Genomic DNA, 13866 nt, shown 5'->3' on the forward strand with positions numbered 1-13866 from the left:
TAATGGAAAATAAATGTCTCCCGAACATGCAATACATTGACTTGCTTCCTTGCCTTAGTCCATAAAAACAGATGGAAGCAATAGCTTCAGTGAATTACCTACTGTATGCAGGGCCCTTTGCTGTCTCTAGGCAGCCCTGGATGAGAACAGACCATTCCACTTTAGCACCACCCCACTCTTGTGGCTGCCCTCACGGGTGTGGATCTGGGGGTGATCAGCCTGTTTCTCACCCTATTTTACACCTACAGTGCATAGACAGGGCTGTCTTTCCACCAACCTGGACTCCTGGACATATAAATAATGGAATTTTCTCCCAGGAGCCTTGACCCAGCTCAATTCCTCTCTAAGCAAGGGAAATTTGGAGGCAAATCTAAAGGCACAATCCCTCAAAGGGATGCAGCCAAGGCACAACCTGGAGGAAACACAAGCAGTTGCTTTCCCAGGGATATACAATTGTTTTCCACAGCAAATAAGTTCCCAGCATGAGTTCTCCACCACTCACAAGCCCTGTTCAATGTATCCTTGGAACACATGCCTCTCACCACACACACAGAAGGAAAACTAATCTGCACGGGAATGGTGTTTCAGGACTCTGCTTTCTGAAGTTTGCCTAATAAAGCAGAGAGCAAAGAACGCATTATTTTCCTGAATATATGAATCATACCTTGATGGTGTCTACTTTGAATCATGGCATTCAGAGATCTCCCTGGAGCACTATTCCTTACTTTAGAAGAGAGCAGCTATTCCCAGCAGAGATGCAGCACATGTGTCGGGCTGATGGATGGCCATGCTCTAGCAAGAGTCAAAACACTTAAGAAAAAGAAGTAAAAAGCTCCCTAGAAACCCTAACTAGCCGGAGAGTAATTTGAGCATTGCATTCAATTTACTGGCTACCAACAACTGCAACATTTGGCACCTTCCAAAAAGGTTTTGCAGCAATGTCCTTTTCCCCACTGCAGAGCCCTCTCCCACCTACGCTGCCCATGTGCCTGTTGTGGTTGATGAGGGAATGTGTCCCACTGAGGTCAAGGGCAGCATCGTGTCAGACCACAACAAAAACACCATCAAGCCTTGGATCAAGAGAGATAAATGGAGCTTGATAAAAAATTCACCACGACTTAATCCTTCTAATAGGACATAAGAAACAATATTCATGTATTTATATTACTAACATGCTTGAACAAAGAAAAGGTTTGTCTTGTAAACCAGTAATTAAATATTAGCAATTAAAAGTACTGTATATTGCTTACACATTATACTTCACTCAGCACCTCCCAGGCCCTCACAAAAGAAATTCCTTCTGTGCAGCCAATGGACACTTTTGCAGGTTTTATCAGCCCCCACAGGAAAGGACAGCACCAGTGCTGGGCTTATCAGAACAGCCTGTTCCCAGGTCTCTGCAGAACACTCACCTTTTCTGCAGAGCCTGCCAAGACCAACCAAACAGAAATGCAGTACCTGAGCAATGCACCGGCACAGTGGCACGGAACAAAACCTACTTCAACACCTTTACACTTCATTCTCCTCAAGTGTAGGAATTACCATGGCTGACATTTTCCAAGATGACTGGCCCTATGGTGACATCCACTTGAGACAGAATCCTGGAAATTAGGAAGTTTAAATCGCCACTTATTAAAAAAAAAACCCCAAACAAATCAACAACATAATAAGAATCTTTGCATATAAATTTACTTCCATCCTGCAACATCTGCAGGTATTGCAGTCAGGTGGATGGTGGATTCTCACAACCAAGAGCAGGCTGTGCTGCAAGGGCTCATTGCATTAAAAAACCGCTCAAATATATGCAAAACCGGACTCAAATCTATCCAGAAGACAAAACCTAAGGCCAGAAGAAAGACTTTACTAATTAAGGCTATCTGGGCTCTCCTGTGTGACCTTTATAGGGCACCAGCTCTATGTTGTGAGATCACCAGGTTAAACAGAAATACATTAAAATTAATGGTATCACCAGCCCTGATCTCCCATCCATCCACCAGTCAGGCTCACTTCACAGGGAAGGACATTCCCTTAGCTCACATGCTGCCTTTTGCCAAATGATATGCCATTTTCTTTAAATTAAAAGGATCTTTAATCACTGCTACTCATGCAAGAGCACTGAGCAGGGAGAGGGCCAGTGCAAATGCAAATCCATTGAGTTCCCAAGGAACCCAAAGGAAATGGGATTTCTCACAACTAGAGCTGGCTGCAACTTGCCACAATTTTCACACTTCTTTTCCCGAGGAATTTTTCCAGTCGGACTGAAAATCTTTCCAGCCAGATAAAATGCAGTCAATGCATAAATGAGTTGACAAGTCATTCTCTGCACATACTAAGTTGCTTTTATTAATCCAGAACTGCATGCTACAGATACTGTACAGCATGAACATTTATTCATTACAAAAAATGGCTTCCAAACCATTAAAAATGAAAATCGGAATAAGAGCATAAAACGGAACAGTAACATCACAACTGTTAGGAAACATTCAAAGTATTCACAAAAAATGTTATAGTTAGCATCTTAATAAACCAGAGAAAAATCTGAGACAGTTTTACAATCGCTTCATGTCAACTACAATGGCACTGAATGAACAGATGAACAATTTTTCAGCTTTATACAGCGTTTTTTGCAACATCAACATGCCTAGGTTTTTTTTTTTGTTTTAAGTTTGCTACCTACCTGTATGTAGTAAGTGTACATAAAAGTGGCAGTCTGATTTTCCTTTTATGAATAATCTAATATACAGAATTTGGCCCTTAAGGGTTTATACCTCTTCATTTTAAATGCTTTCCGGACAATCTGCTACCAAACACGTCTGTTATAGGTGACATTAAAACTACATACATATCTACCTATGTAACATCACAGCAAAACATGATGAACAAAAAAATTACAGCATTAAAAAAAATAATAAAGTTGTCGGGAGAAAGTTAAAAGTCACTGAGAATTTTGGCACATAAAAATTTTGCACACAGCCTACAGTCCTAATGTCGCAGGGGATTCAGCTGCAGTTCTGAACGGGAGACACTTGGACCTTGCTATTTTTCAAACAGCATTGCTAAAAATTCCCTTGCTAAATTTTCAAGTCTTTTCGAGTGTAATGGCTTTTAAAGCAATTTCATTCTTTACACTATTGATCCTTGAAAAAATGCATCTGCGAATGTCCATTTGGTGGCAACCGTATTTCATATAGCAAAAAAAAAAAAAAAAAAAAAAAAAAAAAATCACAAAAACAAATCAAAAACAGAATCCCGGAAAAAATATATATATACACATTTATATATAAACTTAAAAACCTTGTACAAATGAGTTGTTATATATAAGATGCTTACACTAAAGGAAAAAAAAAACCCTTTATACAATGTTTCAAGGAAAAAATAAAAGAAGAAAAAAACATTTAAAAAGGGACAACATACAGATACAACAAGCAATTTCTAAAGCAATAAATACTACTGGTCCAATAGCGTTGTGATACTTTTAATTGTTGAGTAGCGTCCCCTCCCCCAAAAAGAACAACACCATGGAACAAGGTATATTAACACATTTTTTAACCCTTTGTTTCTGTACATTTAAACAATAACAAGTAACATCACAATAAAGGTTGTTTCACACAAGGAAGAAAAAAAAAAGAAGTAGTAGCGGCACCGCATTCGTTGTGCCCTTAAAGGTTTAAAAACCAGATGTAAAATGATTGGTTCGCAAGCTCGTATTTAATACAAATAATAAAGAACCAATGCCTCTGGCAAGGGCTGCTTCAAAATTGCTTCTTTTTTTTTTTTTTAATTTTTAAAATCAGTCTTTAAAACTAAGCTATTGGAACTACATAACAATTATGTATATATATATATTTTTTAAACGCTACAAAGACTTTAAACAGCTGTTGATAAAAATTTTGGCAGAATCATGAGGCTTTTCTCATCTACATATTTAAAAAGGAGAAATTGAAATAAGAATGGGTCAAATATTGACCAATGAACTCGATAAAACATCAACTAATGTAGCCACATGGCACAAATTAAAAACGAAACCGAGAAACGACGACAAACAGCGGACGACAACAAGGAGAAGAAAAAAAAAATAAAGAAAAGGAAAAAAAACCAAACAAACCAAAACCCCAAATACCAACAGAATTCAATCCCCCCGAAAGGAAACCAAAAGGGCTAACGAGGCTAAAGCTATTCTAAGGACTTCGTTACAAGGGAGAGCGGCTGGGGCTGTGTCCCCGGCAGCGAGCTGTGGGAATGCAAGGAGGACGTCGAGGGCTGTGCGAGGGATGCGGCGGCGGCCGGCGGGAGGGCGGCCGGCGGGTGGTCCAGGGCCCCGTTGGGGCAGCTGGCGGCGGGCAGGGCGCCGGGCTTGCTCGCGGCGCTCTCAGCAAGCACGAGCGAGGATGGCGGCGGCATCATCACCAGGTGCGCCAGCGGGTCGGGCTTCAATGACAGCGAGAGGGGTTGCGTTTGTTCAGTCTGTGGTTTCGAGTCTCTGGAGGGGGAGGCGAGCATGGCGGGGGAGGACGGAGGAGAGTCTAGTAAGCTTCCATCTGAAGAGGGTGGGCTGACGCAGCTGCCTTCACCTTGTATGTAGCGAACGCACTTTTTTTTTCTCCTAGAAACAGGGAGAGAGTTATCCATGAATAAAGGGCAGAGACGCTGATGGAGACAGTCATCTACAGCAAAGAGCCATCAGTCAGCTACTCTGGGCTCTGCATGGGTGGCATCCTGGCCCCACGTGCCATCCTGGGGGTCTGGCAGGGTGTCCTCAGCACCAAACCCGCTCGGGAATCTCCCCTCGACTAACAGATTTGGAAAGGATTCACCAATTAATTGTCTCTTCATCCCTCTCCTCTTCAGGCCGCCTCCTTTCCTTATTTTCATAATCAGAAAACCAGATAAATGGGTTTTGGAGCCCACTGTTCTAATCTACAAACTTTCCTACATGGGAAAAAAAATATTAAAAAGTAGCTTAATCCTCCTAAAATAAAAACCCTGGATAGCTGATGGTATCTCAAGATGTCCCATAACACTGTCCAACTCAAGGGGGCTACAGCTACACCTGCATCACCTGTGGTGTCATACAGTGCCCTGCCCTTGGGAGGCAAGATCAGCTGCAAACTACTGTTCATTGCTTTCTCCTCTGTTAAGAACCACACCAAATCCAGAAATGTCAGTCAGAAAGAAGGGATATATAACAGAGAGAACGAGAGAGAGGGGAAATAAAAACAAAACGAACAAACAAAGCAAACAGAAGAAAAAAACAGGAAAAGAACAGGAAAAACAGAGTATGATCCAAAATAACAAGAATAACTGGTTGTATGGCCTGCAGGTTGTGGCTTTAAATCGACTCAGTTTTACTTTTTGTTTTAGGGGAGAGTGGTAGATTTGGGAAGCTGCTTGTCTGCATTTTGGGGATTTTCCTCTGAGAGGCCATCCATGTAAATCCAGAGTGGGATCCAATTTCAGTAGGTGAAGAGCACGACGACAGGTACAAAGGTGAGGAGCAACATGGATCTTAATTTCACACCAGGGCATGTGAGAGTCTCGCAAGAGCTGCTCATCTTCAAATAAATAAGTGACCCGACAGAGATCTTTTCTCCTCCCTCTGTCCACTGGATAATGTAAAGGAGCAATGAAAACAGATGACAGTTTCACACCATCTCTCTTGCCAAGTATGTGCAGGACAATTCTAGCAGTAGGACAGAAGTAATGAGGCAAACAACCACAGCATCTGGCAGAATGATGCCCGGTGGCCACCTTGACCCTAAGCATGCTGGCTCTTCAGCCCCCTGATCCACAATCACACTTCCCAAGGGAGGTGCTGAAGTGCTGTCACAGCCCAAGGCATAGGACAAAGCCTGTCTGGAGCAGCTCTGCCACGAGAACTTTGGATGCTCAGCTAAGCTGCACAAAGCCACCAACGTGAAGGAGGAGGTTGCTCTCCCTCTCCAGTTGATACCCAGTTGATCACCCCAGCTCTGCAACTCCATCAGAGGGAGTGCCTGAGTGTGGCACAGCAGCTGAGTCTCACCAGGGGACATTTCCCCCTCCAGGAGGTGCACCAGTTCCGCTGCTGGCCACCAGTGTTCTCCCCTAGGTATGGCATTAAACCAAGCTCCACCCTTGAGGCAATGAGACGCTTCTCAGGAGACCACCCTACCTTGATCCTGGAGTTAAAACTATCATCTCCCATAGCCAGGAAGGGAACAACAAACCCAGTACCCCATCTTTCACCAGCTTCAGTGAGGGACCAGTGCTGTGACATCCCTTTCTCCAGAGACTCAGGTCTGCCCTCAGATTCTGCTCCATGTGCCACATGGCAAGGTAAGGGGTTAGGGCTATTAGAGTTTTAACCACGTTAGCCTGCAGATCAATACATGCTAAAAACTAAAGACAACCATGCATCTTAAATGTTAAAAAGAAAGAAAGAAAGATAGAAGACAGCAAGTGAAGGCTGTAAACCATGCTTTATTAGAGCAACGTTAAAAGACAGGAAAAAAATTAATTTGGTGGGCTCAAAACAGACCTTGTTAATTATTCTACCATCAGCAAACAATACTGGAGATATCTGGCTCTTGGCTAAGGACAGTTCTGCTCTGTTCTCCCCTCTCCTCTCTCACTGCTTCCTACTTTAGCTGTGCAGCACTACCAGGGGCACAGTTCCTGTCTGGACCTTCTGTACAGCTCCAGTGGCAAAGCAGGACAGTTAAACTCTACAAAGCTCACCAATCCTCCCTGTGTAAGGAAAGATGAGCTCTTACAATCTGGAGACTGCAGGACTCCCTCTCCATCCCCAAATTAAAATTACTTGCAAGCAGAGACCCAAGCTCTGCCTGCCTCATTGATGGGGGTCCAAAAGTCCTTTAACTGGACTGCTCTGAACCTACAGGGCAGTAAATTATTGAACTGGAGGCAGTTTGAATCTAGTATGCCAGCATTTCAGATTTCTTTTTAATATTATTTATGTTCTGTGGCCTGAAAGAAAGAGCTCCCATGGCAAAGCAGCTTTAAACCAGGTTTACCTTGTTAGCTTGCAGAGCTAACAACCTTTAAAAAAAAAACAACCCACTGCTCTGCTACCTGAAGTAATTTTCTTTTGACTAGGATTAAGGGAGCATATTGCTTCTTTTGCCAAACTCTTTAATAGTGTGGCCACTCAGTAGTCTGAAAATAATATTTACTTATATCATGATGGCTCAAGGGGGGAGATATTTCTGCAATCTGTGCCAATCACACCATGGTTACCTGTGGTCATGTACCTGTCAGGGTTAAGTGGGACAAAAGGTCCAGAGGGCAAACCCCCAAACCATGCAAGCCTGATTTTAGCAGGCATGAAGACCACCAGGCAGCTCTGGTGAGGGGGAATAAGCAAAAATCTAAGGAACTATTTGTGCCTTAGTTTTGCTCTCCAAAAGGCTGGAACAAAAATACTACATAGTGCCCCCTCAGAAGCACTAATGAGGATTATTCACTTGTGCATTGCTCTGAAAGTGTTAACTTGCTACATCAGTAGAGCAAACACAACAGACCTGAACCCGCTTTTGCTGCTTTTGAAACTAGCCCTGGAATAACACCAGGAAACCTGTAATGCTGCAATTGCCATGAGTGAAAGCCACAGAAGAGTGCAAGGGTTTATTCAGTTGCTGTGGGCAAAGATGTCTCAGTTTTCACCACAGTAGCAAACTGCACATCTTTAGCACCTACCTAAGGTGTACTACAGAATGCTACCATGCTAGCAAATGCAATGTTATAAAGGTTAGGACCAGAACTAGGAGAAAAATGCTCTAATACCTAGTGGTAAAATGCCTCCATGCATGAAAAAACAAAACAAAACAAAAAACCAAACCAAAACAAAAAGAAGCAGCTGACTCTGAATCAGTAATCCAGAACTATCAGCTATACCACTGAAGTTGTCCCTGATGCACTGAAAAGACTTCTGACCAAAATCTGGTATAAGTTAAGAGAGGGTTTATGCTTCACATGTAACCTAAGCACTGTACAGACCAAATAAAAAGTTTCCTTGCTGATAAAATGTAGTTTTAAAAGTATGTTGCTTACTTAAGCAGCCAGGAAAAGATAAAGCAACACAAACATGATGTGCCCCCAGTTCTGGTACTTGGCATGCAGAGCCTGACATGCTTCACATACTCTATCTCTAGACTACACAAATATCTGCTGATAGTGTGCAGCAAAGTAACCACAGAACAGAGCCTAACTAAACACAGCACTGCAGTCCTTGGCTAGCATGAAACTCCTGACACAGTGAAGTAGCTACACAGCTCTTCTGGACTGAACCCTTCTCCCTCCAAGCACTACAGAACTGCTGCTTTCCCACCTTGTTTAACACATGTCCTGGTACTGATATCTAACCCCCAACACCCCATAATACCATGCCTCAAATGGGAGAACACACAACCTGCAGGAGGCACTTCTGGTGCCTCCTATGGTACACTGACACAAACCACCACCCTCAGTCCTGGACACTAAGCACAGACAAGACTGCGTGCATACACAAAATACGATGGACATCTGAGCTACATTCTAAATGAGATGGAGCACATGGGACTGGCATGAGTAAGAGGGGAAAATGTGGGAGAGGAATCACTACACACAGAGTGTGGTTTGGGTTGAAATACCTACCATCATAATATTCCAAATTCAAAGACTGCTTGTATCAGAATAAAGAAACAACAAATTTAACCAAATGCGATCATATAAGGAAAAAGGAATGAGAAAAGAACTACTCGGTATCCCTCCACCAAGAAAGAAGTACGTACTGAGTTACACATAGAATTAAACTCCAGTAGAACATGGGCTGCCGGAATTTGGGCTCTCTGATGTCTTTCAACTCCTTTTAATGCTGGAAACTGTGCTACTAAAGTTGTAATTAGTTTTGTCTAGAGCTCAGACGTTTACAGCTCACTTGTTGGGATAAAATTTAAGAAAAAATATATTTTTGGGATTAGGAAAAAAGATTTTGGATAATTTAAAAAATTATATCTACATAAACCTTACAGAGGCATAGTAGCCAACAGGTAGCTGTTTTAATTTTTCAGATAATACCAAAAGAATGAATACAATATAAGCTGTAAACACTGGCTTTTACATCTCGAATAACAAAAAAACCACTAGTACTGCAGATCCCAGAACCTTTTTTAAAATGCCTCTGCAGGTAGGGGACATAGACCCAAATGAAAGATAAAATATAAATGTCCAGCTAAACATTAATTTTGCTGACAATCTGGAAAAAAATGACAAAAAATCGCCAAAAAAAGCGCCAGGTTTAAGGACTTTGAGTTTTCTTGTTCCCAGTTCTACCACCAGGGAGAGGTTATTGGTAAAGAAAGAGAGAAAATGGCATTAAATTAGCAAGAAATTCCAAAGATCAAAGATTATTAGCAATTGATGCTGTGGGAGAGAGAAAGGTGGGGAGTGGGGAAAAAAGATTAAAAAAATAAAATCACACAAATGCACTAAGAGGACAGATTGCTTTTATTTCCCCAAAGGCCTAATGGGTAGTTTTATACCTGCATGGTTTGCACCATAAACTCTGTCGGTCAAGCCCGAACAATGCCCGACACTTCTTTGGAGTATTTGCATCTGTTAGCATAAGGTAAACACAAAAAATACAACACAATGGTGGATAGAGCTCATTTGGTCTGCGTCATCTCAGCTACAGCTACGTTCAGCTTGCAATCACCTCCGTTTTATTTGGTAATCTCCCCTCGTACCAAGGGCAGGAAGGAAAACAGGACTTTCACAATGAGCCAAAGGAAAACCAAAAAAAAAATCTCCGACACAGCCACGAGCCTGTGTGGTGTGGGTACAGCACTCGGTGCCGCGTTATCAAGGGCTTTGGGAGCCACTGTCCTTGGGTGGAGGCTTGGAAGGCAGGAGTGTGGTTGAGCCACGGATCAGATGGGCTTAAGGTTGATGCTGTTTTACAGTGGGTTTTTGGCTAGCAGCAGCAAAGAGGAAGGCAAAAAAAACCAAAAACAACCAACCAACAAAGGAAAAAAAAAAAAAAGCAAAACCCTTTCGGAGAGATGATTACTGATGGCAGTGTCCCACTCCCTTGTGTCTTCTAGATCACAACACAGAGCTACAAAGCAACAAGGCAGGAAAAAAAGGGGAAAGTACCAAATAAACCAGCTGCAAATCAGCCATAGCGAGTCTGGGAAAACTATACACACCTGCAGGGGCCGCACCAGTTATTCTGTTGATCAAGGCCAAAGCGCGCTCGGCATTTCTTAGGAGCGCTCAGGTCTGAATGAGTTCAAGAAAAGCGAGCAGAAAAGGGAGAGAGGAAAAAAAGAAAAGGGGAGAGGGGGGAGTGAGAGAGAGAGAGAGGAAGAGAGAAAAGGGGAGAAAAAAGAGAAAGGTAAAAATAAGGAAAAAATAAAAATAAAAAAGGGAATAAAAATCAATGTCCTTGTTATTAATTGCAAATATTGACTTTTGATTTAAAAGTTTAAAAAAGTGATAATTACATTTTTATTCAACTCTTGAGATTAGCTGTTGCAATTAAAGCTGCAGTATCCCTTTATAAAGGACTGTTTCTTTCCCTTTTAAGAGAGCAGGTAGAGGAAAGTCTTTGTGGTTGGTCTAGCAGGATGTTTCAGGCAAGATTGATTTGGGCTGGGGTTTCTTTTTTGGTTTTTTTGTTTGTTTTTTTTTAAGAGGGGGGGAAAAGGAAGAAAAGAAGCTGAGTATGGAAGTTAGATCCTGAACATGCTTTTTTCTTCAACTCAGATACAAAATAAGAGAAAAAAAAAAAGAAAGGAAAAAAAAAAGAAATTATATCTCCTGGGATAATGCAGCTTTTGGAATAACATTCAATTTACTTGTTTTCATTAATTTGTATTTAAAAGAATGGATAAGAATAAGCAGACTGCGGAATGAGTATGTTAGTATCAGCCAGAAAATAAAATGTAAAGCATGGCAAGGTGCTGAGTTAGTACAGCTAGTGAATTGCAATGAACAGGCTTGAGCAGAAAGGAAAAAAAAAGATACAAAACTAAAATAATAATAAAAAATGTGTATGCATGCTAATGTGAGAAGACTTAGTGGGAGCCATGAAAAATGCCATTAGATTAAGGAGGTTCATTACTGACTTGCTTCCATTCTTTATCAGTCTCTTTAAAGAAATACTGCATATTCAATTTGCACAGTTAGTACAACTCTTGCGTTATTTTTACTGTATTACTGTTTTAATAGCAATTGTTACAAAAACAAAAAACAAAATTAAAAAATACTATCAAACATAATAGATATAAAGATATATAGATAATAAATACTATCAAAACGTGTGGATGGTATTTTTTTCTTAATGTCATAAGTGTTTAATGTTAAAATCTATAATGGCAGGAAAAAAATTAAAAAGCAGTTTATAAACTATTTTAAATGACTCAAAATGACGTTAGCACCTGTAATCGGAGGAAGTGAAAGGCAAGGATTTAGGAAACATTCGCTGTGTTCTGAAAAAAAAGAACAAATTATACAAAGGCTTCAAAAAAACTAAGTTAGGGCTTCTTCAAGATCGACTATGAGATTGCCTATGCAGTATTTCTAATTTCCTATATAGAATGGCAAACCTCCTTAATTTAAGATGGGTGCGATTTACCACTGTAAGGCATGCATCAGGACATCCAGGGACAGCCCAAATTAACAGCGCACGCACACGGACACGCACACACGCGCGCGCGGGAAGCGCACGGCTGATAAACCACAGCACAGGCATTCCAGCTACGGCTCTGCGCTACGGCCTCGGCAGCCACGCGGACAAACCCGGCCGTGCCGCGCAAGGAGGAGGAGGCTCTGACATGCAATGGCTGGGTTACTAGGTTTAGAAGGGCGGTAACGCGGGAATTATTGGAGTGCATTTAAAAAAAATAAAAAGCTGTCTAGCATAGGGACTGGCTCCCCTGAGGCCAGGAGACCTGTGCCCACCTCCCCCGTACCTACAAGGGTCACACCAGGACTGCCACACTTCCACTAAGCAAGAGGTTTAGACTTGTCTTTACTTACCATTGGTCTCTCCTGGCTGCTTATCCCTTTTCCTCTTCTTCTTCTTTCCCTGCAGAAAACATACACAAAGGAGAAGGATTAGAATTAAGCCCCAAAGAAGTGTCCTTGCAAGAGGGCACAGAGTAATGAGGCTGCAGCTGGAGCAGGAAGCTCCCAAGGGGGAGCACTGAAGTGTGACACTGGCTCACCCCCTGTGCAGGGAACTTTGGGGGGTCCCAAGGAGATGCCACACCCCAGGACTGACCCTGCCTGCCCACCCAGTGACTTTTCTGAGTCAGCTGAGGTGAGGGCAGAAGGATTTGCAAGGTGCTGCTTTTGAGCTAAGATCATCACAAAGCCAAAAACATCTCACATGTGTATGCTCCTGCATGCAGAAGTTTCAGGAATCATTTGTGATCATGTATTGGTGGGACAGGGAGAGGAAGGAGAGGGAGAATAGAGAGGGGAGAGTGAGGTCAGACTGAGCCCCTGGAGTTCCTCAGCACCAAACCCCAAGCATTCAAGCAGACAAGGAAGCCCACAGTAATGACTGTATCCTAACCTGCAGATTTAAAGTTCCACTGACAACCTAGAAAGCAATGCCAGGACAATAAAAAAAAAATCCAGACATAGCCAAGACCCTTCCCACATTTTCTTCTATCACAAGGAAACAACCAGTAATATTTTGCTAAACTCTATCCCTTTCCCAAATGCTGCATCACAAGATGATGAAATTTGTTGCAGTTTTTGACTGGAGGGGGAAAAGCCTGTTCTGTTTCTCTCCAACAGTGTGGGAGAGGACAACTGGGAGCCCAGCTTCTGTGGAAAAACAGTAATTGCTTTCCAATAGAAAAAATATGAAGCAATAAGCACAGCTCAAAAGAGAAAAGCTATTTTTCCAAGAAAACTCCTCTAACAGTGAGGTAAAGGGTTTGCAGACTAGTACAACAAGGCCAGTGTAGGCAACAGAGTAATTTCATTTTCACAGCTCTCCAATGCTAAAAGCAACAGCTTTTGGGCCAGCAATGTCAGCTGTGAACAGCACAAGAATTCCTGGCTTTGAAGACATGGTAGCAAGTGCAGCTGGTGAGAAGACCCCGGAGCAGCAGTCCCTTGTGGTCAAGGGGCAACAAACATATCTTGGAAGGAGGAATCTCACAGAGCTTTTGAAGGGTTGGATGTATCTGGGAAACCCAAGAGGTTCTCCCACACAGTGGGCATCTATCTCAGTAGATGGATTCCAGCTACATGGTTAAGATGGACTTCAGCGTGGCACATGCACACTTGGAATGCTCCCTATGATAGATTTCCTGGAATGTATTAGTAAAAAATTCCTCCAACGCGAATGTAGGACATTGATCTGTCATTGTCCTGTTTTTCCTCCGCAAAGCTGACCTTGTGGCACAGGGTTTCTGCACTCATTCCCCATGCTTGCTCAGGGTTGTAAACTGCCATCCTGTTGTCCAGGCTGTTCCAGGTTTATGAGATTTTTCTGGAGATGGAAATAGCAGTGTGAACTGTCCACCTCAAAGGAACTTTAAACAGCAGGCACATAATCCTGCAGCCTCGATGCTGATGACAAATAATCTCTGACACCTCTGAGGTAACTTTTTGGGATATGGAAGTTGTCAGTTGCTAGAGCAGCCATCAGTCTAACGTGACAGGCAGATAAGGCAGACAAGCATTGCTCCTAAAGCTCCCTGAGAACAGAATAGGGAAAAGCATGGTATCTTGAAAACCATGTATCACATAAAGATGCAAGAGGCTCAGACTCTTCTCCATCTATATTGATCTAGATTGACAGTAACTCTGCAAAAATCACTGAATTTTTTCCAGTTTTCAACAGCGTAACCAAAACCAGACAATTGC

General features: G+C 42.3%; 1 protein-coding gene across 4 annotated transcripts in view; it reads right to left on the reverse strand.

Annotated features, from left to right (window-relative positions):
• Positions 1 to 3257: 3257 nt before the first annotated feature.
• The window catches only part of TCF7L2 (transcription factor 7 like 2), a 170532-nt gene continuing 159923 nt past the window's right edge, over positions 3258 to 13866 (reverse strand). The window contains exons 11-14 of one of the 4 annotated variants that reach the window (XM_054276725.1): positions 12019 to 12067; positions 11418 to 11468; positions 10185 to 10257; positions 3258 to 4603 (exon numbers count right to left, since the gene is read on the reverse strand). In XM_054276725.1, the coding sequence (XP_054132700.1) occupies positions 4174 to 4603; positions 10185 to 10257; positions 11418 to 11468; positions 12019 to 12067 (603 nt within the window). In that variant the 3' untranslated portion in view covers positions 3258 to 4173. The remainder of the gene's footprint in view (positions 4604 to 10184; positions 10258 to 11417; positions 11469 to 12018; positions 12068 to 13866) is intronic. The other 3 variants (XM_054276726.1, XM_054276727.1, XM_054276724.1) reach the window with 3 other exon arrangements.

This window comes from Melozone crissalis, unplaced genomic scaffold (assembly GCF_028551555.1).
Source record: "Melozone crissalis strain CALT ecotype California unplaced genomic scaffold, PUWL_Pcris_2 ptg000019l_1, whole genome shotgun sequence".
In the NCBI taxonomy this organism is placed as follows: domain Eukaryota; kingdom Metazoa; phylum Chordata; class Aves; order Passeriformes; family Passerellidae; genus Melozone; species Melozone crissalis.